The sequence below is a fragment of the Camelus ferus genome, chromosome 9 (assembly GCF_009834535.1).
Source record: "Camelus ferus isolate YT-003-E chromosome 9, BCGSAC_Cfer_1.0, whole genome shotgun sequence".
NCBI classification, from domain to species: Eukaryota; Metazoa; Chordata; class Mammalia; order Artiodactyla; family Camelidae; genus Camelus; species Camelus ferus.
Window position 1 is genome coordinate 19,757,395 of NC_045704.1, and position 26,888 is coordinate 19,784,282.

The window sequence follows — 26,888 nt, forward strand, 5'->3', positions numbered from 1 at the left end:
CTGGAAATTTATATGGCCATATATTAACAGCTCTATATTTTTGGTTGTTTTGTATTATTCTGGTTTTTGGGTGGTGTCTTTAGAAATGAGTCACTGTGCATTTAGTTGGTTTTAGTCCATACATGAAACAATCAAATAAGACTAGTGAAGACATAAAATATGCCTTTGTCATGATCAGAACATGGCATCAGCAATCCCTATCTTTTTGCTTAGATCTTGTTTTTTTTTTTTCAAGTTTCCTTTATAATCATTGTAACAACTGACATAGGAACTTGAAATATGTGTGTGTTTTTTTATAATTTGTGAAGGTGAAGACTTCCACAAAGTTCTCTGTTCTATAAATTCAGATCATTTTACTAAATGGCTTATATCTTGTTTCCTTTGGATTCCAATACCCGAACTTATTTTATCATTTCTTCTCAGTTATGTTGGAAGTTTGGCTATAAAAAAACTGGAGAACAGTCCGTTAATAATCTCTTTTGTGAAGTGATGACAGTGTCAATACAGCTTTATTTCAGGTCTTTTTGACAGAAGAATTTATTTTGTTTCTAAACTTGCCAGTTCTGTCATGACATCATCTAGATAGCTGAATTATCTCACCTATTAATTTAGCCATGCATCTAATATCATTAGAATGAAATCTCCAAGATATAAAAGTTATACTAAAAATCTACTTGCTGCCATACAGATCCCATGTGCTCAGTGTTTGTTTATATGCTTACTGTCACTATAGTCACACTGATGTCTGTTTTAGGCAGGTCACCTAAATCTCAGTAGTGGCCTTTATCACACACTATTTTATAATTATTCCTATTCAGATTTAAAGTTCATTCACAGATTATAAGTATTATGAAGGAAGTAACTGCATCTTTTTAGTGATTGCATTACTTCAAATATTACACTTTCCAGGTCTGGCATATTTTAAACAATTAACAGAAGTATTACTATTTTTTTTTTACTACAAAATACCACTATTAGAAAGATTTTAATGGAAATAACTATAGACATTCACAAGGTATCTGCATAAGGATGTCCATCATAGAATAATTTTTGATAGTCCAAAATTAAAAACATAAAAATCTCACAGCAGGCAAATAGGTTAAATGTATTACAGTCTGCTATATTGTGACATACTATGCCATTCTTAATAAGGATGATATTAAAATTTTTTATATCCATAAAATTGATGGAAAACAGTATTAAAAGAATTGCCCTGGGAAGAAGGCAAGTTAAAAAGGTATGCATAATTTAAGAGGTGGCATCCCATTGAAATTAAGAAAAAGGCACTGTTTTCAGACTTTTAGGAAGTGATATTGAGCTTTGAGCTGTGAGAGTTAATAATATTTCAGTGCAGATTTTCTCATCAGCAAAGCAGGTATAAGAGTATCACATATGACATATGACTATTTTGAAGACTAGGCAAGGTAATCCATATAAATACTAAGTTGTATATCATGTTGATTAATGTAAATTATCTGTCATTACTGAAGAAGAAAATCATTCTATGTTCCTTAATCTTTTATTATAAAAGGAAGTTAATTCTGGTGCTTCCTGTTTTTGTTATATTAAAACTTATGCTTCTTGGACATTCTCTTATAATTCTAATATTTAAAATTTTAGGTGCTACATTTGATAAAATAGATTTCTGCTTAATAAAATCATTAATTAAAAAGAGAGAGAGACTGGGAGATTATCAGACAGGAAAAGAGAAAATGACCCCTTCCTCAGGCCCCAGGAGCTATTGAGAGCAAGAAAAACTGTTCAGAATCATAAACTTGTTCAAAGAACAGTATGATAAAACTGAGACTACTAACTAAAGAATGAATCTCATTCTCTGCACAATATAGAGATTAATGTGACTATAAATATAGTCTTTATTTTCTAGTATAATAACTATGTTTGGAAATATAGTTTGCACTTGCAAGACACCTGGAAATCAGAGATTAGTCTTATTTTTTCTGAAAATAATCTTAAATCTCTAAATTATTAACTCTGAAAGAATGTCTTACTTAGTAATATGGTGCCCTGGTAATTAAGTTTTAAATAACATTTGGAATAACTAAAAGGTATAACTACTTATGATGCTTTTCAAACAAGATTCTCTGCCTGTCCCTCTTCTCCCTACATATACAGAGGTATAAAGAAACCTATCATTGGATTAGATTTCTTTTTTGAACTAAGAGCTGGACTCTTTGTCTCCTTTATTTGATCAATTTTATTCTGCTCCCACCAAAAAAAAAAAAAAAAAAAACCCACATGAAAATGGAAAAATATATACCAAATTCTTAAAGTTATTATCTCCAGGCAGGGAGATTATGGGTAATTTTTGTTTTTTTTTTTTCAATATATTCCTTAAGGAAATGAAATTTTTTTTTGCAGTAAGCCTGCATTAATTCCATCATCATAAATAAAATATAAAATATTTCAAAGTATTATAAACATTTATAGACATCACTTTGGGAAGAGGCTATGTTTTCCTCATTTAAAAAATTTAAAAGTTAAAAAAATTGTAAATACTCGGCCTACAATGAAAAAAATCAACGTGATTAAAATAAATACCACTTATCTGTTCTTGAATATCCTTTAGCTGTACTGCACTGATAGAGACATTACACTATAAATACTCTAATGGAAAGGGAAATTGCCTTTGTAAATTAATGTGAATATGCATGCCAAATAGGTTCAAAAGTTCTGGGTACGCAGAAAATAAAATGCTCAATAAAAGTGGCTAAATGCCTTCATTCTTCTCTGAAAAACCAAAACTATCATTTTGGATATAACCATTGCAAAAGTTTTTACAAAATTTTCTTTTTAAAATAAACTGCACATACAATTTCAAATTTTCTTGATTACTATTATTTACAATATGAAGATTGTTTAACATAGGATCATAGCCATTTTTCCTTGTAATGACTAGTTCTCATAAACAAATATTATTTTCTACATAATATTCTATCTCATGGATGTCATGTGATTTTCTTAACCATTCCAATTAGTATAATCATGAATTTTGTGCAAAACCATCCCAAGGTACAACAATCTCTGACTGCAGATCAATTACCCAGGTTTAATCTTTTCAGTTATGCACACCTTTGAAAAATATATTTTTACAAATATATGCAGTAATTCTATACAATTACAAGGGGTTTGTGGTCACCTGTAAGCTCCAAAATACAAAGGACTCCTGATTCAAAACTCTTGTTCTGAATAACTAGAGTCCACCTAGTCCTCTAACATTCAAGCACTCATCACATTAACTTCACATGTTCAATACTGATTTAATGAAATCTGAAGGGTGAATGATAGAGAATAAAGACAGTATTGAGCACTTATTATGTTCCACCCTTCAGGGCTACTACACCCGCTGTGACTATATATATATATATATATCCAGAATTAAGTAAAACTGTGTAATCTGTGTTAGGGTTCACAGCAGCGTTCTGCCATCAGAGCTCAAGAAATGCTTTCATTCTCAAGTACATTCAAGTACATAAATGAACCCGAGAGAACTTCCAGAGAGAGTTATCCGAGGAAGGAATACTATTCTTGGAGTCTATCCATAGGTTCCTAGGAGCCTGTCTCAGGGGCAATTCTTTATTTAAAATTCCAATCTCAGCAGCTGGTATGTACTTTTTTGCCGGAAGGTGTCCTGCAGGACTCAAGACCAGATTACAAAATTGCGCCCGTATCTTTTGGGCAGGCGAACACGTTTGAGAGAAGCCTAGAAGCAGCAGCGCCAACAAAGAGCTGTATGTCACACGACAGCTCTGAGCGGCTGTGATCCACGCTCACAAAAGAGGACATGCACCCGGTGTCTCCGTCACAAGAGAACGAACACACATTCTCAGTCTCACAATCGCACCCACCCTAAGACAGATAAAACCACCCTCCCGCGCTGCTCAAGCGCCCACCGACCCGAGGGGGCGGGAGGGCACCCGCAGCGGCGCTCGGGGCTTCCAGGCTTTAAGCGCCTCCCGCGAAACTCCCCTCACCGCCACTCACCGTCCCTCGAAGGCTCCTGCTCCGCCTTCACAGTCGTTTCCGCCGCCACCCAGGCAGCTTTTTTCCTGGGACGGGTGCTACTCACTCGCAGTTCGCAACAACGGACACACAAAAAAAGGAGCTCGAGGTAGAAGTCACCTCGCGGACTACAGGACGTTGGGTCCCGAGTCGTAAAAGTCCCCGACCAAAGCGGCCGCCCCGGAGACTTCTGGGAGTGGCCGCTGCGCTGCGCGTGCGCGGTGCGGATCTCTGAAGAGCTGAAGGCCGTACCTGAGGTGTTTCTCAAGGCCAGGAGGAGGCGAGTCCGGTGACCCTGCACCAGCGAATTCTGAGAAGGGGACTGCGGAGCTATTGTTTTCTGAGGTCTCAGGCCTGCCTGCGTGTGAGCGGTCCGCCCGGTTAAATCAGCAATGTGACGCCGAGGGCCATCGAATGCGAACTCCTGAAGGTGAGTTTATAACCCAGTCAAACTGTGTGTGTGTGTGTGTGTGTGTGTGTGTGTGTGTGTGTGTGTAAGTGTGTAAGTGAGTGAGTGTGTGTGTGCGCGTGACTGTGGAGCTCTTCTTTTCAGAAGCCTCAGGCCTGTGTGTGAAGTGTCCGCCCTGTTGAATCAGTGGTATGACTCCTTGGCCATCACGTCCTGTCCTTGGTGTGAGCACTTGAACGTGGAATACTGGATCTTTTATGTCCCCTGCAGTAATGACAACCTATTCAGTAATACATGAGAATGATAACTTTTAGCACCCTGGTAAAGGCCTTGGTTGTCCAATAAAGTGTTAAGTTGACTAACATCGTACATGGGTGAAGTCATATTACATTTTTGTTACATTACATTCTTCGTACTTAGACAAATGAAAAATTGACTGGATAATTAAAACTGGCAATATTGAAGATCCAGGGTATATGTGTGTATTCTATAAATCATTAAATTGAGAAAACAGACAAAAGAAATAAATAGGAAAGTCAAGTCACAGCAAGTAACATGTTTGGCCAATAAATACAAGATACTTAATGGGCTAGTTAAAAAAATAAATAAATTTTTAAGTGGACAAGTGGAGTTACAGTCCCTACATTGCCAGTTGATCAGATTTTAAATTACAACAGTAAAGAGCACTATCTAGTAAAGAAAGGTCCAATTGTATAAAAGCCATGACTGCAGTTATAGACTGTTTACAAATTACATCTGAAACTCACACTATTCAAGCTAGAGTTTGACTTGAGTGAAAAATTGTTGTTAGCCTAAATACTTATCAATTGAGTTTTAAAACATTTAGAAATATTCCACACACCTTCAGCTGGAAGTAACAGTAGTATGTGTTCAGAAAAAGCCTACTAATTACATATCATGTGAGGTGACTGCTGTCCCACTGGGGCTTAATCACATGACACAGTGAAATTGACCGTAAGTCTGTGCCTTTTTTTCTGGGCTCTCTATTCTCTTCCATTGATCCATATGTCTGTTTCTGTGCCAATATCACGCTGTTTTGATTACTGTAGCACTGTAGTGTTGTCTGAAGTCTAAGAGGGTTATTTCTCTGGCTTCATTCTTTTGCTTCAGTATTGCCTTGGCAGTTCTGGGTCTTTTGTGATTCCATATAAATTTTAGGATTATTTGTCCTAGTTCTGTGAAAAATGTCCTGGGTAATTTGATAGGGATTGCAGTAAATCTGTAGATTGCTTTGGGTAGTGGGATCATTTTAACAATATTAGTTCTTCCAATCCAAGAGCATGGGATGTCTTTCCATTTCTTTAATTCCCTTAATCAATGTTTTGTAGTTTTCCACATAAGCCTTTCACCTGCTTGGTCAGATTTATTCCTAAGTATTTTATTTTTTTTTGGATGTGATTTTAAAAGGGATTGTTTCTTTACTTTCTTTTTCTGATATTTCATTGTTAGTGTAAAGAAATGCTACTGATTTCTGTATATTAATCTTGTATCCTGTTACATTGCCGAATTCTTTTATCAGCTCTTGTAGTTTTTGTGCAGAGCTTTTAGGGATTTCTATATATAGTATCATGTCATATCTGCATATAGTGACAATTTTACCTCTTCTCTTCCAACTTAGATCCCTTCTGTTTCTTTTTCTTGCCTGATTTCTGTGGCTAGAACTTCCACTACTATGTTCAATAGAAGTGACAAGAGTGGGCATCCTTGTCTTATTCCAGATTTTAGCAGGAAGGCTTTCAACTTTTCATCGTTGAGTATTATACTGGCTGTGGGTTTGTCATAAATAGGTCTCATTATGTAGAGATATGTTCCCTCTATACCCACTTTGGTAAGAGTTTTTATCATAAATGGGTGTTAAATTTTATCAAATGCTTTTATTAAACATGTAACCATGGATGGAAACTTTTATTAGGAAGAAAATCCTTCTTGATGTTTTAACTGAAGAGTGGTTAGTTTGACTGTACATTTTAAGAACAGAGATCGTATTTTCAGTTGTCTTTTGACAATTCAGATATCCTGCATCGTACAGGGTCATGTTTGATAAACAACATTCTTTACAAATATAATTCATTCTAAAGATGTATCAGATTTGTAAGCATTTTGGTATAAACATGGGCTAAGTTAACGTTAAATGTCTTCTATCTCTATCAATCCCTGTTGTTATTCATGATTCTACAATAGTGTCATCATTTAGTTTCCTGACTTTATTTACTGATTTAGTTCATGTTCCACAGAAAGGGCAGGGGCAGAGGGGCCTGAATAAACACATTTTTACTCCCTAATCATTAATCTCTTTATCTAGTTTTATTGATTTATTAATATCGATACAGAGTTTATTTTGCTTAGTTCCAGCCTCATAAGTTAACTATTGCTTCTGTCCAAAGCTTTATCTAGCCTTTAACAGGCATTGTATAGGTGCCACAGATAGAGAGATAAAGAAAACAACAAAATTTTGTCTCAATGCTCGTTTTCTGCATGCATTCTGTTTTCAAATGAATGTATCAATACAATATGAATCAAGTTTTTAAAACCTGACATTTGTGCTTTCAGAAGTATGCCGAATAAGTCATGAAATGTTCTTGCCAAATATTTTTAATCTCAACCGAATGAATTTTCTGGACATACTTTCTAATTTATAGGAAAAATGAGATACAGATCAGTAAGTTAAATTATGCTATGAAGAAACAAATCAAGAATGTGGGACTCTTTGGACATATTATGAAAAAAATCAAAGACATAAAAAAGTGGGGTTACAACTTTGGAGAAGAAAAAACCAAATGCAGTGTATTAACCTAGAATAGACAGTGTTGAGAAAATAAATACTTACATTACAAATTTAGGAAAAATTTCCAAGAGGACAATTTGGTTTTTTACTATTCGGTTAGTAACTCCTACTTAAATTATGAACAGAGAATATGAACTTTTGCTATTATCACAGTCTTTACACACACTAAACCATATACTTACTTCCCAAATTATGTAAAATTTAGTAACAGATAAGTGGCTTTAAGGGGCTAAATTAATTAAACCATTAGAAACTTACTCATAAAAATTAACTATTAACACAAATAATGATGATGATACCAATAGCTCATGTTTACTGAACACAGTCTCCATGCCAGATACTCTTAGTTTTACAAGCATTACTTTAATCAGTCCCCATAGTGTGACCAGCGTGTGGGTTCCTGATTAGCATTTTACAAATGATGCCTGTAGATGATAATTATCTCTGCCAGTGACACACAGGGAGTAAGATGGTAGAATGGCAGTGACAGGTAAAGTATGTACTGTGGTTACAAGCATTTCTGCGTACATCACAATAGCAAGTTTGTTTATTACTAATTTTTGAGAGTACAACAATCACTGAGTGGTCTTGGAAGGTGTGGTGATTTGAAGTATGTCTGCAAATGTTTTGACATTCCTCCCTTCAAAAGGTGAAGCTGAATTCCTCTCCTATTGAATATGGGTTACACTAAGTGACCTGCTGCTAATGAAAATAATGTGGCAAAAGTGACTGCCACAGCTGGATGATAACAAGGATCCCTTCTTCTGAGAAAAGTTAAGTATCGTGTCCCAAGGACATTCAGGCGGCATATGGAGAGGTCCCTGTTGGAGAGGAAATAACTTGCTAGTATGAACTTACCAGCCACATGACTAAGCCGTCTTTGAAAGCAGACCCTCCAGCCGCAGTCAGTCCTTTAGGTAACTGCAGTCTCATGAGACCCCCGACACCAGAAGCACCCAGCTTAGCTGCCCCAAATTCATGACCCACAGAAACAAAGAAAAATACACATTCATTCAAGATTTTAAGCCACTGAGTTTTGGGGGAATGCAGCAAGAGATAACTAACACAGATTTTGGTACCTAAATGAGGTTGCTACTGAAACAGTGCTAAAAATATCACAGCAGCTCTGTGTTCACAAAGTGAATGGAAACTGGATGGGCCTTGAAGATACTGTTAGCAGGTATCTTGAGGCTTTTGAAGAGCCTACTAGTGAAGGTTTACCAAAAAATGAGGAAAATGTCACTGGAGATTGGAAGAAGGGGAATTCTTGTTATGTAGTAGTAGACAGTTTTTTTCTTTTAATAGACTTTATTTTTTAGAGCAGTTTCAGGTTTCCAGCAGAATTGAGCAGAAAATACAGAGTTTGCACATAGCCCTCCCCACCCACAGATATATACTCCCCTCCTCTCAACTCCTTCATCAGTGTGGCATATTTGGCACAATCAATGAACCAACATGGACACAATTATCAACCAAAGCCCACAGTTTACATTAGGGTTCACTCTTGATGTTGTACATTCTATGGGTTTTGACAAATGCATAATGACATGTAGCCACCACTATAGTATCATACAGAGTAATTTCATTGCCCTAAAAACCCCTTGTGCCCCATCTATTCATTCCTCCCTCCCTCCCTTTCCACAAACCCCTGGAAACCACGATCTTTTTATTGTTTCTGTAGCTGTGCCTTTTCCAGAATGTCATTTGGTTGGAATTGTACAGTTTGTAGCCTTTTCGGACTGGCTTCTTCCATTTACTAATATGTCTTTTAAGTTTCTTCCATGTCTTTCATGGCTTGATAGCTCTTTTTTTTTTCACTGCACATATATTTTTTAATTTACATATATGTACTGTTCATTGTTTCTAAGAACATTTAGAGCTTCAGCTTTTTAAAATTATACAGTTATCAGAGGAATAAAACCAACTGCAAAATAAAAATTAATTCAAAAAGATACGTACACCCTGCTATTAACAGCAACATTATTTATAATTTTCAAGACATGGAAGCATCCCAAGTGCACATCAACAGTTGAATAGATAGTGAGGACGCAGCATACATAAATGTAATGGAATACAACTCACCCATAAGAAAGAAGGATATTTTGCCATTTGTGGCCCTTCATTCACTTTTTTTTCCACTTCAAAAACCAGAATTTTATTATTCTGGCATAAACATTTCATTTACATCAAAAACAAAATACCTAGGAATAAACTTCATCACGGAGGTTACCTATACCCCAAAAGCCAAAATGACACAAAGAAATGGAAAGATACCTTGTGCTCTTGGATTGGAAAAATCAACACTATCAAAATGGCCACACTACCCAAAGCAATCCACAGATCCAATGCAACCCCCATCAAAATACTCTCAACATTCTTCACAGAACTAGAACAAACAATTCCAAAATTTATAAGGAACCACAAAAGACCCAGAACACCCAAAGCAATCTTTTGTAGGTTTTTTTTTTCTTCTTTTTGTTCTCTTTTCTTATGGTTTGATTTCTCCCTCAAATCTGCATGAGAGCCTTGCTGGATAGATTATTCTTGGTTGTAAGTTTCCCCCTTTCATCACTTTAAATATATCATGCCACTCCCTTCTGGCCTGTAGAACTTCTGCTGAAAAATCAGCTGATAATCTTATGAGAGTTCCCTTATATGTTATTTGTTGCTTCTCTCTTGCTAATTTTAATATTTTTTTCCTTATCCTTAATTGCTGTCAATTGGATGACTATGTGCCTTAGTGTATTCCTCTTTGGGTTGACCCTGTGTGTTATCCTCTGTGCTTCCTGGACTTGGGTGACTGTTTCCTTTCCCAAGTTGGGGAAGTTTTCAGTGATTACGTCTCCAAAATTTTCTCAGGTCTTTTCACTCTCTCTTCTTTTTCTGGGACCCCTATAATGTGAATATTAGTGTGCTTCATGTTGTCCCAGAGTTCTCTTAAACTATCCTCATTCCTTTTTATTCCTTTTTGTTTTCTGTTCTGAAGTAGTGATTTCCACTAATCTGTCTTCTAGCTCACTGATCTGTTCTTCTGCCTCATTTAGTCTATTCTTGGTTCCTTCTAGTGTGTTATTCATTTCAGTGATTTTGTTCTTCACCTCTGGATATTCTTTATATTTTCCAACTCTTTGCTAAAAACTTCACTCTGTGCATCTATCCTTCTCTTGAGTTCTCTGAACATCTTCACCATCATTACTGTAAACTCTTTCTCAGATAAACTGCATATCTCATTACTTATTTCTTCTTCTGGGATTTTACCTTGTGCCTTGGCCTGGGAGATATTCCTTAGCCACCCCATATCATCTATCTTTCTATGTGTTTGTGGATTCCTTCCACAGGCTTTGGGATTGTTGTTTTCTTGTTTCTAGTATCTGCCCTTGGTGGATGAGGCTGGACTAGAGGCTTATGCAGGTTTCCTGGCAGGAGGAGCCGGTGCCTGCCCACTGGTGGGTGAAGCTTGGTCCTGGACCTCTGGTGGGTAGGGCTGTGTCTAGAGGCCTTTGTGGCTTAGCAAGTCTGCTGATGGGTGTGGCTGTGTTCCCACCCTGTATGTTGTTTGGCCTGAGGCTTCCCTACAGGCTGTTGGGAGGGGCTAGGTCTTGGTGCTAATGATCCAATCAAGATGTCAGCCTCCAGGAAAGCTCATGTAGATTAACATTACCGGAATGTCTGCCACCAGCTTCTATGTCCCCTGGGTGAGCCACAGTCCTCTCCTATGTCCCCAGAAGACCCTCCAAATCTAGCAGGCAGGCCTGGCCCAGGTTCCTATGAAATCACTACCTCTGCCCTTAGACCTGGCGCACATGAGATTCCTTGTACACTTCCCAAATGAATGAAGTCTCTGTGTCCACCAGTCCCATGGGGCACCCAGCACCAAGCCCCACTGGCCTTCAAAACCGGATGTCCTGGGGTCTCTTTCTCTTCCCAATGCCAGAACCCAAGCTGGGAAGCCTGACGTGGGACTTAGAGCTCTCACTCCTGTGGGAGGGCCTCTGTGACTTAACAAATCTTCAGCTTGTGGGTCGCCCACCTGAGGGGTATGGGGCCCAATTATATCGTGAGGACACCCCTCCTACTGTCCCACTGGGGCTCCCTCTTTATGTTTCCAGTTGCAGAAGATCTTTTTTGCTAGGTTCCAGTCTTATTTCGGTTGTTCAGCATTCAGTTGTGGTTTCATTGTAGTCGCGAGGAGAGGCAAGCTTGTGGTCCTGTAGTAGTAGACAGTTTATTCTATATCATTGCACGTGATAACGTGGACAGTGAAAAATATACCTAATGAACTGGGCAGTTTAGCCAAGGAGACTTGCAGGTAGAGTGCGGCAGTGCCACCTACCTTCTTACTGCTTCAAGTGCAAGAAGTGAGATAAGTTGAAGAAGGGCTGTTAAACAGGACTTGCTGGCTTTGAAATCCCCAGCCTCTCCAGTATGCAAATATACTGAACTTTTGAAATGGCCTCTGGACAAAGATCAAATCCAGAGCGCTGTTAGGAAAATACAATCTAAAGGTAAGTAGAAGGTGTGTGTTCATCTCAAACTTTTGAAAAGCAAGTAACAACAAAGAATCAGATACATTAAGGATATTGAGGAAACTACCTATAAAGGAAAAAGCGGGGAGCCAGGGAGGGTAGTTAGAGTCTACAGGCTGGGATGCAAGTCTGACAATTCTGAAGGAGAGAGGGTGAAAAAAGATAGTGTGGCAAAACTATTGTGTAGTATGTAAAGGGCAGTGAAGTTCTAAGACAGGGTTCAGGCCAGGCAAATTGAGGAGTTCTTGATTCAGTTGCCCACTTGAGAAGGTCCAGGACTCACAAAAACTGACCTGCATTAATACTCTCATTGTGCTCAGAAAACTGGCTGGGGCAGCCCATGGGAAGCATGGCCCCAGCATTAACGTGGTGGTTATTTACAAAGGGAGCAGGTCAATTATATCAGTTATTTTCCTCCCAGAAGGTAATCGGGCCTCCACAGAGTACGAGGATAAAATACCCTTGGTTAAGATGTTAGAAAGAAAAAAAAAAAAAAGATGTTAGAAAGATCTAAGATGATATCTAAGAGAATGGCCATTCAGTGAAGTTCCCATAAAGGGGCCTGTCAGTAGCCTCAGCTGAAGCCCAAGGTAGAGAAGAGCTGATATGACCGACAGAGAATGAGCAGCAGCCCCGGGAGGAAGCTGTCTTGCACATTCTGTCTTGCTTCTGGTTAGAAGCAAGTGACTAGGTTCAGCCCACATGTAAACAGAAAAGAATCAGGCTTCAGTTTTGAAGGGTGCAGTTTCAAATAATTTGTGGATATATTTTAAAAACATGCCCATTGGCCCTGTGAGGACAAACTACATTCCTACCACATGGAAGGTATGCACAGGAAGCCTCAAAAGTCTCACCCATTCACAGCATCAACTTCAAGTCCAGGATTTCATTTACATCAGGCCCACTGTGGATGAGGATGGTTTTCTCCTGACACTCTCACTCTCTAGGCCAGCATCCACTATGAGTGAACCACCGTGGGGCAGGTCCTTCAGCCCCAGCCACACCTTCAGAGGACTGCAATCTCATGAAAAACCTAATATAGAAGCACTCAGCCAAATCACTCCTGACTTTCTGACCCGTAGAAACTGTGAGGTTTGCTTATTGTTGTGATAAGCTAGGAAGATTGGGGGTAATTTGTAACATAGCCATTGATAATTAACATGGAAGGTTTTTTTTTTTTTTAACCATTAAATTAACAAATTTAATTAAAAATCCATGCCATGCAAATGTCAACTGAAAAAAATGCACAACATGAGAGTTGTGAGTAAAGTTTTATTTGGGGCATAATGAGGACTATAGCCCAGGAGACAGCATTTCAGAGAGCACTGAGGGACTGCTCCCATGGGGCAGGGGAGAACGTCAGTATTATATATGATTGTAGTGAACGTGGGGTATATGCAGCCAAGCACACATTTTGGCAGAGGCTTGCTGCTAGTCACAAGGAGCGGTTGTCACCATTAGTGATTTTAGTGCTTTTCTAGATATAAGGAGATGCAAGAATTTGGACTTACAAAATCTTCTCCTGAAAGTATCTAACTATCTGAAGGCCTGTTCTACCAGTTTTCCCCGAGCGCAGAGCGCCACATTCTTGATCTCCACCCAGAACTCCTTTCAAGGTGTTTGAGGGTCAGTGGCTACAGCAGCTCATGATTCCATCCTTGCAGAGACAGATGGCAAGTGCCAGTTTTTAGTTGGCACAAGTTACAGGCATGAAGAAAATTGGGATTCCCTTTTCTTAATTTGCCATTGTTTAAACAGACATTCCATTAAAACAAGAGTGACACTGAAGGCTTTCTAAAGTGGCATGAGCTGTACTATGAATTCTCTTGTTTGGTAAAGACATACCTACAAACATATTCAGTCATTTCTTACCAGTAGCGTGAACTGTCTGATGTTTAAAAAGTCCAAGCCATACCTAAAGGCATTCCCCTATTGCTCATGTCCTCAGGGTTTCACATCTGTATGAATTCCCTGATGTGCTTTAAGGGCTGAACCATATCTGAAGGCCTTCCCACACTTCTTACACACATAGGGTTTTTCGCCAGTATGAATTCTCTCATGTTGAACAAGGTTTGAAGCACGACTAAAGGCCTTCCCACATCCCTTACACTCATAGGGTTTCCCACCAGTATGTATCTTCTGATGTTGTGTAAGGTATCCGTACATTTTAAAGGCCTTTCCACATTCCTGACATTTATACGGTTTTTTATCAGAGTGAATACTCTGATATGCCGTAAAGTGTGAACTGCGTATAAAGGTCTTCCCACATTCCTGACATTCAAAAGGTTTCTTATCAGTATGAATACTCTGATGTAGAGTAAGATTTCTATAGAAAGTAAAGGTTTTCCTACATACCTTAACACTCATAGGGCTTCACACTACTGTGAATTTTCTGATGTTGATTAAGGTACCTGTGCAAGCTGAAGGCCTTCCCACAGTCCTTACCTACATAGGGCTTCTCACCAGTGTGAGTTTTCTGATGTTGGGAAAGTTTCAAGCCAGCAGTGTAGGCCTTTCCACACTGCCTACATTCAAAAACTTTCTCCCCAGTATGAATACTCTGATGCTGAGTAAGATTTCTATACAAAGTAAAAGTTTTCCTACATTCCTTACATTCATATGGTTTCCCACCTTTATGAATTCTCTGATGTAAAGTTAGGTATGAGGCAGTGGTGTACCCCTTCCCACATTCTTTACATTCATATGGTTTTTTACCCGTATGAACAGTCTGATGGATAGTAAATTGATGACCCCTTCTAAAGGCCTTCCCACATTTCTCACATATGTATAGTTTCTCATCAGTGTGAATTTGTCCATGTTCTACAAGGCTTGAGCACCTACTAAAACCCTTCCCACATTCCTGACATTTATAGGGTTTCTTGCCAGTATGAATTCTTTGATGAATTCGAAGGTGTCCACCTTGACTAAAGGCCTTCCCACATTCCTGACATTCATAAGGCTTCCCTCCAGTGTGAATTCTCTCATACTGAACAATGTGTGAAGCATAAATAAAGGCCTTCCCACATTCCCTACATTCATAGGTTTTCTCACCAGTATGAAATCTCTGATGTACAGTAAGTTGATAACCACTTTTGAAGTTCTTCCCACATTCTGTACATTCGTAGGCTGTCCCACCAGCATGAAATTTTTGATGTAGAGTAAGCTGATAGCCACTACGAAAGTTCATCCCACATTCTTTGCATTCATAGGGTCTTTCAACAACATGAAACCTGGGATGTGGAATCAGTTGATAGCCACCACCAAACTTCTTCTGACATTTCTTGCATTCATAGTGTTTCTCTCTGTTATATATGCTCTGATGTTGTGTGGGAGATATGTCTTTTTCATAAGTGGGCATTTCCACATAGCTGTTTACCTCACACTGTAAATCCAAATCTGAAACAAAAGAAGAAAACAAAAAATATCTGTATTTCTTATCCCAGAGAAGATGAACCTTCTATGAAAGAAATAAGAACCAACACTCTCAATAAGTGAAGTGCTTCCAGAATTCTAAAATATGGTAATGAAATTTTAAAAAGCCCAAAAAGAGTTCATAGATATATGAGAAGTTATGTAACATGGTGAAGTTACTGAAATTTAGGTGTGAATCGGAAGTTTAGCAAAATTGTTAGAAATTTGCTATCTTGGCACAGTCACAGACTAACCAGATGAGAAGTAAGAAGAGAAGAACCCTTTATTCTGAAATTTTCTATCATTGATTTAGATGCAGATCAAACTTTAAGAATTCATCCCAAGTTTCTCTAGTGATTTCTCTTTGCTCTTCTCATACAATCCAAACTCCCATGGACGGCAGGGCTTCTGCTTCCCCACATGGTGTCATGTCAAAACCCTGACCCCTCTGCTATCCCCCATCACTTAGGATCTGGTACAACCTTCCCTATCACTTAATGCTTTCCACAGACTATTTCATCCAGTCGAAACCCTTGGACCTGGGCACTCTGTAGGCCGGATCCTTCTCATCCTTTATGTATCAGGATGAATGTCCTGTCCCTCAGGAAGACTGTACTTGCTAACGCTAAGTATGTGCATGTCTTTTTCGTTGTTTCGTTTTAGCACTTAATTTTTTCCACCATACCTCTGATTTCAACTATCATATCATTAATTTCCTTATGATACTCTCTTCATTTCCCTATACTTCCCTAAGACATAGTCCTTCATTACTTTATCACTGAATGACAAGGTTCTGATGTATCATAGGTGCTGAATAATTTATTCTTACTGATCTTCAGTTGGGTTTTTATTCCTCATCTATTCTAAATGTGCTAAATATGTGTTGGTACCTATTCTTTCCCACATGTCCTCTCCTCCTTTCCCTTACTGTCAAGGCCAACCATTCTTATACTTCCCAGATAAGCATTCCAATGCTTTTTTAGACAATTCACAGATACATATTCAAAAGGAAACCTTAAAAAAGTCTTTCCATTTGGAAGGGCTGGAAAGAATAAGTAAAGTATAAAATGGGGGAGGTGTGGGGGTACCAGAGTGCTTGGAACTGTACATAAAAGGAAGTATTAGCTACAAGCTGGAAGATGGCAATCGAGATTTAGGGAAAGACTAAGGAATATCAGTGCAGAATGAGGGGCGCACGAGTCAAGGGCGAAGAGTATTTTTCTGTGAATCCATTGTGGGATGTGTAAAACAGGTGAAGTGACACCTTCTCTGACCTCAAAGAATAACACTGAAAATAATAGCAACATCAGAAAAAAAGTGCTCTCTGTCTACCTAGAAAAATCATTTTCTTTTAACTAAATGTAGTGGAGCAGAGGAAGGATGCATACCCACACCAAATTGGACTTGGGAGTCAAGACTGAGAATGCCACACACATACACCAAGAAGGTGTGAAAAGATTTGTTACTTGTATAGTAAGGCTTCCCAGAGAGAGCAGGATTGTTCCCAAGTTGGTCTGAAGATGACTTGAGAGATCTGGAAAAGAGACTGACTTAGGGATTTTTTTATGGTGGTGAGGGTGTGGTGCAGGGCTGAGGGTTCCTGCAGTGGGACATGGTTTGCATGGTTTGAATTGCCTACTGGCACTGAAGTAGGGAGCACTCAGGCTTTTTTATCAGCTTTCCCAAAAGTGGGGCAGGAGAAGTGGAGCCCGAAAGCTGTCTGCAGTCAAAATTCAAATAGAGTCACAATCTTTATCATACTAGGAAATAAACAGTGAAACTAGAGGCATGGACACACCAAACAATGAAAATACTACATTTCAGTAGGTACAACTTCCAACTATACTGCTCAGAGAAAAGTTGTCACTTCAACACAAATTTAATATACAATTTATTATAAATTTAGAAAAAAAATCAAAGTAAACTGAAGGAAAGCAGAAAGAATAAGGATAAGAACCAGAATGAAATGAGCTTGGGAAAAGAAAAGAATCAACACATAAATTGTAAAAGGTACCTCCTTGATAAGAAAAATCAATGTGCAATGATACACTAGGTAAACTAATTGAGAAAAGAGTGGATTATAAAATATTAAGCAATTATAAAAGTAAATATGAAAATGAATATATGTATGCATGTGCATAACTGGGACATTGTGCTGTACACCAGAGATTGACACATTGTAATTGACTGTACTTAAATTAAAAAAAGAAATTGTAAAAGTAAAAGACATAAACATAATTTATCAAAACCAACTCTACAAAAGACAAAAATCTTAAACAGATCAGTCTCCACAGAATAGAAAAACTGTCAAAAAGGCTAGAAGGATAAGCACAGTGATCATTTACTCTGTCATCTCTAAATATTTAGTACTATTATGGATCAGAAAATCCTTAAAGAAATGTTTAATTCAAAGAATGGGGCAGGGAGGATACAAGATAAGTCTCATAAAACTTAGGCCAAAAAAGGAAAATTTTACAGATTTATGACTGTTAAAAAACCATGTGTCTGAGTATTAAGCTGTGTATGACCAATACTGTGAAAGAGCAGAAAAATTATGTTGGATTAAGCACATTAAATAAATAAAAGATAAAAATATAATGATTCTTTAGAAAACAGAAACCATTTTCAGTTATTTTTTCATTAAATAGTATATTACTAAAAACTTTATAATTATCAGTATTAAGTAAAATATATTTTCCTGCCCCCTCCCATCAATTTATATTTCAAAGTAACCAAATATGAAACTATATCATAATAACCTTTAATGAAAAAGAATATATGTATATATATGCATGACTGGGACATTATGCTGTACATCAGAAAAGTGACACATTGTAACTGACTACACTTCAATAAAAAAAAAAAAAAGTAACCAGAGCCCCAGTTGATCATGTCAATAAAAAAACTAGAAATCATGATAGAATTTTTTTAAAAACCACCTAACAATTCCCAATCTTATTAAGATAAGTATAAAGGATGTTGCTAAAACTAGGAGGAGAGGAACTGCTTATAGAACTGATGGCTGCTGTGATGCCAAAGCAAGATAATCCAGACTTCTTTTCAGTTACAACAGGAAGAATGTAACTGAACAATGGAGGAAGCCAACTGTTACCCTAACTGAGTGGTCACGTTACAAAACCAGTGCTGCGACCCCACACACATTGTGTCTTTTAGTGGAGTACACATGCCACCTGTGATGTACTTCAGCCGCAAATGTTTGACATAAATCCCTCAAGACTGAAAATAATTTCCAATTTACTGAAATACAAAGGATAGAAACTAAGTTAAATTATACCATGGACAGTATCCACACAAGTACAGAAGATGACAGATTTTGAAATATAAGTGGCCTTGTCTCTTCAAAATGTCAGTGTCACAAATAAAGGGAATGTGTTAGATTAAGAGAGATGTCAGTGATAGGATAACCAGCTGGAATGCATAGTCTGGCATTGGATACTGATCTGAACAAGTCAAACTGGACCTATCCTACGAATAGGATTTGGGTTTTGAAGATGCAATAAAATCAAAATATAATAGAAATAGAAAAATCAATGACAAGGACAGTCAGGTTATAAAACAGTAAGAAGACGATGTCACATTGGTAAAAAGAAAAACATGTATATGCATGTGTGTATGTAAATCCACTAAAGTGTTAAAGTGGTAGGAATATGAGATTTTAATGTTTTGAAAATAAATTTTATGTCTCTATTTTCTACAATGCATACAGAGGATTTCCTAATAAGGGTTATTAATTTTGTATTCATCTGTTAACATGGCATGTTAACAAATAAGCCAAATATTGACACAGTCCAGAGTCTGAGCGGATCATCAATAAGGATCTGGAAATCTATGGAAATAAGCTAAATATTACAGAATTCAGTTCCTATTCAGGCAAAGACAAATTACTTATAAAAAGAGATCACAGTGGGGTGGGTATAACTCTCACTGGTAGAGTAAAGGTCCTGGGTTCAATCCCCGGTACCTCCATCAACAACAGCAACAAAAAGAGATCATATACTTGGCAGCAGATTTCAAAGGATCAAAATCACAGAGTATGTCATCTGATCACAAAAACTATGCTAGAAATCAATATTACAAAGACAACTAGACAATCAACATACATTTGGAAATTAAAAAGTTGAGCAATATACCAAACTGTGCCTTATGATAATAATTACCGACTTTGGAAAACAGTATTTTGACTGAAAAATATAAGGCAAAAGGAAGTGTACATAAACACTGCTGGAGTTAGTGAATTTGTTTCTCATGGGGGTGCAGGTTAACATTTCTCAAACTATGTTACATGTACACTGGGGCTGAACAAATAAGTGAATGGATGATGGATGGTGAGAGTCAGTTTTCTGTCAGAGAAATACCATTACAGATAAACAAGACAGGAAGGGTAGAAGGCACCCTGTGGCACTGGATGGCAGTCAGAAACACCAGTATGGACTCAAGTTTAACTTAATGTAGATAGAGATGGATGGATAATAAAAGTCACAGGTATACGTAAGTATCCATGAGTGAGTGTGCATACATCTGTTACCTAGATAGGTCTTTGGGGGGCATAGAGGCAATGACACAGTAGCAGTGAGTATACCCAGCACCCAGATCTTGGTTTCTCAACACCATCCTCTGATAAAAGGGCTCCTAGGAGAAATGGCTGATTCTAGGACCAGGGAAGGAAGAAAACAAAACGAGTCTGAAAGCAGTACTAGGGAAGAAATCCTCAAAAAAAACAGAAGGATGGGGATATTAAATGAACATAAGAACCAATCTAAAAGAGCTACCAATAGCCAAAGCAAAAGAAATAATGTAACATGATTATAACTCAAAGTATGAAATAAATATGTGTGAGCCCACACTGAAATAAACAAGGAAGAGAAATCTTTCATATAGAATAATTCTAGATAAAATACAGATTTTCTACTCTGCAGAAAGACGACTTAATTCCCAATCCTGCACCTTCGCCCACGGGGTGTGCTACCTTAGTGAGTTGCTTCTAAAGAACAGAGTATGAAAAAGGAAAAATACTAACTTTAGAGTGGAGAAACTTGACAGACACCACCTTAGCCAAAAGACTGAGGTTAACATCACCAGTGACATCACATGGATATCCTGTATCCCTGATGTGATCTGATAGAAGGACATTTCACCTCTATTGTAGTTTTTCTAAAAACCCGTATCTCCAGTCATGAGAACAACAGACCAAGATTAGGAGATATTCTACTGGATACTTGGCAGGGTCTGTCAAGACAGTTAAAATCCTGAAAGACAAAGAAAGATTGAAAAACTCACAGACAGTGACATTAATGATCCTGAAACAGACCAATGATATTAATGGAAAAACTGATGAAATACAAGTCTAACACACAGAAAACTTTAACAATTCTACAAGCATTACATAATTTGAATATGTAAAAAAATTTACAGTGGAAACTCAAGACCCACATGGTTTTTCTGGCACATTCCTTCAAACATTCCAAGATGGAGGAAAAGGGTACATCCTCTTCAATACATTTATGAAGCTAATGCAATGTTTACATTAAACCTTAAAAAGGATAATAAAAAGGAATGTTATAGACCCATCTCATTCGTGAAACCTAAAGGAAATATTAAAAATTCAAATCTAACTATATTGAAAAGGAATAATGTGTCAACACATCATGACCACACTGGATTCCAGAATGGTTAGTCAATAAACAGAATTCAACATAGTGACATAACAATGGAGAAATAAATGATTATGTCAGTAAATGCAGAAAGAATGATTTCTGAGAAAAATTTTGGCTGTTATGTGGAAGAACAGAACCTCCTCTGTGTGAAAAACATTTCCGTAAACTTAAAATTATACCCTTATTTGTAGAAACATCCTTATTCTTAGGAGATGCTTGCTGGATGATTAAGGGGTCAAGTTATGATGTTTAAGACATACTTTCAAATAGCAGTAAATATAATATAGACAGAAATAAAGTAGATATGGAAAGTTTATCAATTGGTGAATCCAGATAAAAGTCATTTTCATTGCAGTGTTCTTTTGATACTAATTAATTTTATCATTAAATATCAAGGAGAACTGTCTTCACTAGGGGAGTATGTCCTGGGATTTGTGACTTTAGTATTTTTTTACATATGTCTGCAACTTTTGGTATCCTGCTTTTAAATTATGCTAAGGATGTGGATTTTGTCTCATTTTACTACCTTTCCATTCCTTTGTTTAGTATGCTTTTAGGAGAAAATACTGGGAGACAGGTAGCAGAAAGCCACGATTGCTTTCAGCTGTAGTGCTAATGCTCTATAAATTGTTCCAGGGCCCTGAAAATGAAGGAAAACTTACTTAATTCCCTTTGTAATTTTTATGAAAAAATATAGCTAAACCTGGTAAGAGACATTAAATGAAAATATGGGCCAAAATAACTTATAAATAGCGATGGAAAATATATAAAATCTTAGCAAAGAAAAATGCAAGCAAAGAGGTGCTGAGGGATACTTGATAACATAACACCTGTATACACACACACACACCCTTTATTTCTATGGCTATATCTTATTAAGTGGGGATAAACTATGGGCATTTCTGCTAAGATCAAGAACAAATCAAGGATGCCTACTATCTCTGCAACTATTCAAGAATGTGCTAAAGATAATGGACAATTTGATTAGAAAATATAAATCAATTAGAGGTAGAAAAAGTAAAGAAGTTTAAATAAAACTATTACTATTTGCAGATGATATGATAGTATACCAGGATGTAAAATCATCTTAACTAAAATCAAGAGTATCAATCCAAAAACAAAATTAAGAAAGAAATTCCACTTATAATAGTAACAAAAAATGTGTAGGAATAAATTTAACAAAAGAGGCTGAGATATCTAAACTGACAACTAAAAAATACTGTTGAAAGAAATTAAATAACTAAATAAAAGGGAAGACCTCACAGGTTCATGGAAGACAATACTCCACAAAATGATCTACAGGTACAGTGCAATCCATATCAAAATGTCAGCTACCTTTTGTCCAGAAAATGACAAGGGGATCATTTGGAAGTAGAAGAGACTCCGAATAGACAGAGTAATCTTGCTGGGGGTGGGGGGGGGGTGGGTGTTGAAGAACCAAGTAACACTACTCACACTTCCCAGTCTCAAAATACACTCCAATGCTACAGTAAATCAAGACAGTTTGGTACTGGCATAAAGACAGATGTAGAGATGTATGGAATAGAATTCACAATCCAGAAATAAAATTTAAAATATCTCAAATTTATGGTCAATTCATTATCAAAAAAATGGTGCCAGCAAAACTCAATTAAGTACTTTTAGCAACAGTGCTGGGACAACTGGATATTCACACATGAAAGAATGAAGTTGGAACTCTAAAAACACTAAAATGTACTATAACACAAACCATATGAATAGCAATTTGGTACTGATCCATGGTTACACAAATAAAACTAGAACAGATTAGGAAGCCCAAGAAATAGACTCAAGAACACAAGGAAATCAAAGAAGCAGAGATGGACATTTGAATAAGTGGTGTTGGGACAACTGGGATAGTCATGTAGAAAAAAATTTAACTAGATCTGTATATTACTCCACATTAAAAATAAACTGCAAATGGATTAGGGATTTAAATGTAAAAGTAAAACCATACAAGTAATAGAAGAAAATATGGATATTTATCTTTAACTTTTAGTTTCTAACTGTGACACAAAAGTCAGAGGTAATAAAAAGATTGATGAATTTGACTACATTTTTTTTAAAAAAGCAAAATTGCCATAACCTAAGTCACAAAACAACTAAGAAACGAGGAGAAAATATTTGCAACATAACTTCAGACAAAGGGCTAATAATACTCCTAATATGTAAAAACACTCTTAAAAATTGAGAGACAAAGGATTAAAAACAAGATAGAAAAATGGAAGAAGGACACAAACCCAACAATTCACAAAATATAGAGAAATGGCTTTTAAATGTGAAAAAATGTTCACTTTCACTCATGAAGAAAATGCAAACTAGAACAATGAGCTAACCATTTTTCACCTATCAGATTGGTGAAAATTAAAGGGTATAACAGCACATTCTGTTTGAGTCTTTTATTGGAGAATGGTATTTCTCTAAGATCTGAAAGGGATGACAGGGCTACTCCCATACCCTGCTGGAGAAATGCAAACTGTTCCAACCCTTCTGGAGCAGGAGCCTGACAACATCATACAAAAATACATACGCAATTACGTTTTGAACCAGCATCCATTCTTCTAGGAGTCAACTTTGAAGCTATACTTCCAACAGTAGAAAAATACTTATAGACAAGGATTATTCTGTGTTATTCATAATTGAAAAATATTGAAAACAACCTAAAAGCCCATATACAGGAGTCAATGAATAAAATACAGTACATCCACACACAGGAGTACTAATGATAATAAGGTAATCACAACAACAATAAGGAAGATCTGTGTGAACTGTTTTAAGTAATTTCCAGGATTAACTATTAAGTGAAAACAGCAAAGTGCAATTCAGAACGTAAGGTGTGCAGAAGTTCATATAGAATGCGATTTCATGTACAAGTATTTGCTTGTGTAAACTGAATCAAGAGGAATAAACCAGAAACTGATGAGATCACATATCTAGAAGGATTGAGCAAAAATGGGGTAGAAAGAATAGGAGCAGAGTATTTAAACTGAGGTGAGAACAACACTTCACTGAGAATTCTTTTCTGTTTGCTCTCACTCTTAGAATCATAGTAATAGTTCACATATTTTAGAAATAAATAAATATCAAGCGGGATGTATAGGAGAGGGAGTTCCTAAAATAACAAAAGAAGCTAATTGTACTAAAGATGAATAAAATAATCACACTGAAGAGAATGAAGAAGGAAAAAATTAACAATCTTAGAAACCATTATTTTGACTGGACACTGTAATGCTAAAGGCAAAAGAACTGTACAAATATACTGTAGATAGCAAATTTATTTCTCACAGAGAAACTGGTTGGGAATTTTCAAACAATTTTATATGTTTATTAGGACTGAACATATAAGTAATTAAGTAAGTAATGAGTTAAGTATATAGAAAGAGAGGGAGGTCTTTGATTGTCAGAGAAAGTACAAATAAGAAGTGAGGAAAGGCTAGATTGAAGCCTGTGCAGGTAGGTTGGAATTGGAGATAACAGTATAATAAATTCATGGTTTTTAATATGTATAAAATGTATACACACATGTTACATTAATACAGCTGTGTACATGCATTTTTAGCATTCCAGCAAAGATGCCCCAGTAGCAATGAGCTCACCTACACCCAGATCTTGGTTTCTAAAAATCATTCTCCAATCAAGGAACCAGAGCTTCTTGGAAAGATGGTTGATTCTAGGACTAGAAGCAGGGAAAACGAAAGATGAGCCTGGAACCTAAAAGGAAGAAAATCCTCAAAGAATGATGGATACATATGAAAAGGACACAAAAGCCTACCCTGTCAAGTGGCCAAAGCTGAGACAATTTGAGCAACAAAGTAAATACCTTATCAATAGTATCGTTGCTAATATTTTCTCCCCGTCCATAAGTTGTCTTTTCATTTTGTCTACGGTTTCTATTGCTGTGCAAAAGCTTTTAAGTTTAATTAGGTCCCATTAGTTTGTTTTTGTTTCCATTACTCTAGGAGATGGGTCCAAAAAATAATTGCTGCAATTTATGTCAGAGTGTTCTGCTTATGTTTTCCTCCAGGAGTTTTATAGTACCCAGTCTTAACATTTAGGTCTATAATCCATTTTGAGTTTACTTTTATATATGGTGTTAGAGAAAGTTCTAGTTTCACTCTTTCATATGTAAGCTGTCCACTTTCCCCAGCACCACTTGTTGAAGACTGTCTTCTCTCCATTGTATATTCTTGTCTCCTTTGTTGTAGACAAACTGACCATAAGTGCATGGGTTTATTTTTGGGCTTTCTATCCTGTTCCATTGAACTATGTATCTGTTTTTGTGCCAGTACCATACTGCTTTGATTACTGTAGTTTTGTGATATAGTCTGAAGTCACGGAGTATGATTCCTCCAATTCCGTTCTTCTTTCTCAAGATTGTTTTGGCTATTTGGGGTCTTTTCCATTCAAATTTTAAAATGTCTTCCAGTTCTATGAAAATGTCATTGGTAACTTGATAGGGGTTGCACTGAATCTGTAATTGCCTTAGGTAGTATGGTCATTTTAACAATATTCTTCTAATCCAAGAACATGGTATATCTTTCCATCTGTTTGTGTCCTCTTCAATTTCTTTCATCAGCGTCTCAAAGTTTTTGGAGTACAGGTCTTTTACCTACTTAAGTAGGTTTATTCCTAAGTATTTTATTCTTTTTGATGCAATGGTAAATGGGATTGCTTCCTTATGGTTGGATTCAGTTTGCTAATGTTTTGTTGAGGATTGTTGTGTCTATATTTATCAGTGATATTGGGCTGTAATTTTCTTTTTGTGTATGTGGTATCTTTGTCTGGTTTTGGTATCAGGGTGATGGTGTTCTCATGGAATGAACTCAGAAGCATTCCTTCTTCTGCTATTTTTTGGAATAGTTTCAGGAACAATAACACCCAAACTCCCCATGCACTGAGTCCACTGAACACACACTTGCGCAATAAAAGATTCTAAATGCTTATTTCCATTTGTGAACTGGTTTTTAAAAAGTTAGCTTTTGGAGTACAGGTCTTTTGCCTCTTTAAGTAGGTTCATCCCTAGGTATTTCATTGTTTTTGATGTGATGGTAAATAGGATTACTTCCTTAATCTCTTTCTGATATTTCATTGTTAGTGTATAGAAATGCCACAGATTTCTGGGTATTCATTTAATATCCAGTAACTGTAACCCAAAAGTTTGTAAAAAAAAATTTAATAAAAGTTTTAAGGCTAATTTTTTAAATCATTATTATGATTTTTCAAATTATTTTTTAAATTTATAGTTTAAGTTAGAGTTGGTAAAAATTAAATTTAATGATGGCAAAACTGTCTTCACTGGTCTTTGGTCATTTTCACTGCAAATGGATAAATGTTTAGATATTACTGCTAGTGTAGCAACTGCATTAGTTTATATTTAATTTGAACATAATGAAATGAAGAAAATATTTTCTCTTAGTATCAGTGATGAGAAATGCAATTGACTTTAGTCTCTTTAAAACTATGAAGGCTGAAATTGTCCAAACATGTGATTTAGAGTTTTAAGATTTGTGTGAAGCATGTTTTGGTGTTCCAGCTTTGAAATAACAGGAAAATATCCTGGAGTGGCAAGCCATATTGGCACACATTCATACACATTTTCCGGCTCTGTCAGCTAACAAGGCCTGGCAGCCATGACATCCCAGGAACAATGACTACACCTAGTGCCCAAGTTTGGATTTCTAAATGCCATCCTCTAATAGAAAAGAACCAGGGCACCTTAGAGAGGTAGGTGAGTCCAGAACTAGAGCAAAGAAAATATAAGATGACCCTGGAGTACCCTGCAGTGCCAGAAAGTAAGAGATGCTCACTAAAGGATAGGGACATGTCAACAGACCACAGGCACCAACCCCAAAAGCTCCCAAAAGCAAAAGCTGAACAAAAATTAGTGTTTATACTATTAGATTAAAACCTAAGGAATAAAATAAACTATAAATCCACACTGATATAAATAAATGAATAAATAAATAAAAAGGGAGAAGAGAGAATTAGAATTCTTCCTTACATAAGAATTCCAATTAATGTAG

At 36.7% G+C, this 26,888-nt stretch overlaps 1 protein-coding gene across 1 annotated transcript in view; it reads right to left on the minus strand.

Moving 5' to 3' along the window:
* Nucleotides 1–26,888, minus strand: part of ZNF573 (zinc finger protein 573) — a 52,839-nt gene that overhangs the window by 15,063 nt on the left and 10,888 nt on the right. Inside the window, 3 exon segments of the mRNA XM_032487409.1 lie at nucleotides 4,003–4,444; nucleotides 13,709–14,119; nucleotides 14,121–15,157. Of these exon segments, the coding sequence (XP_032343300.1) occupies nucleotides 4,003–4,444; nucleotides 13,709–14,119; nucleotides 14,121–15,157 (1,890 nt within the window).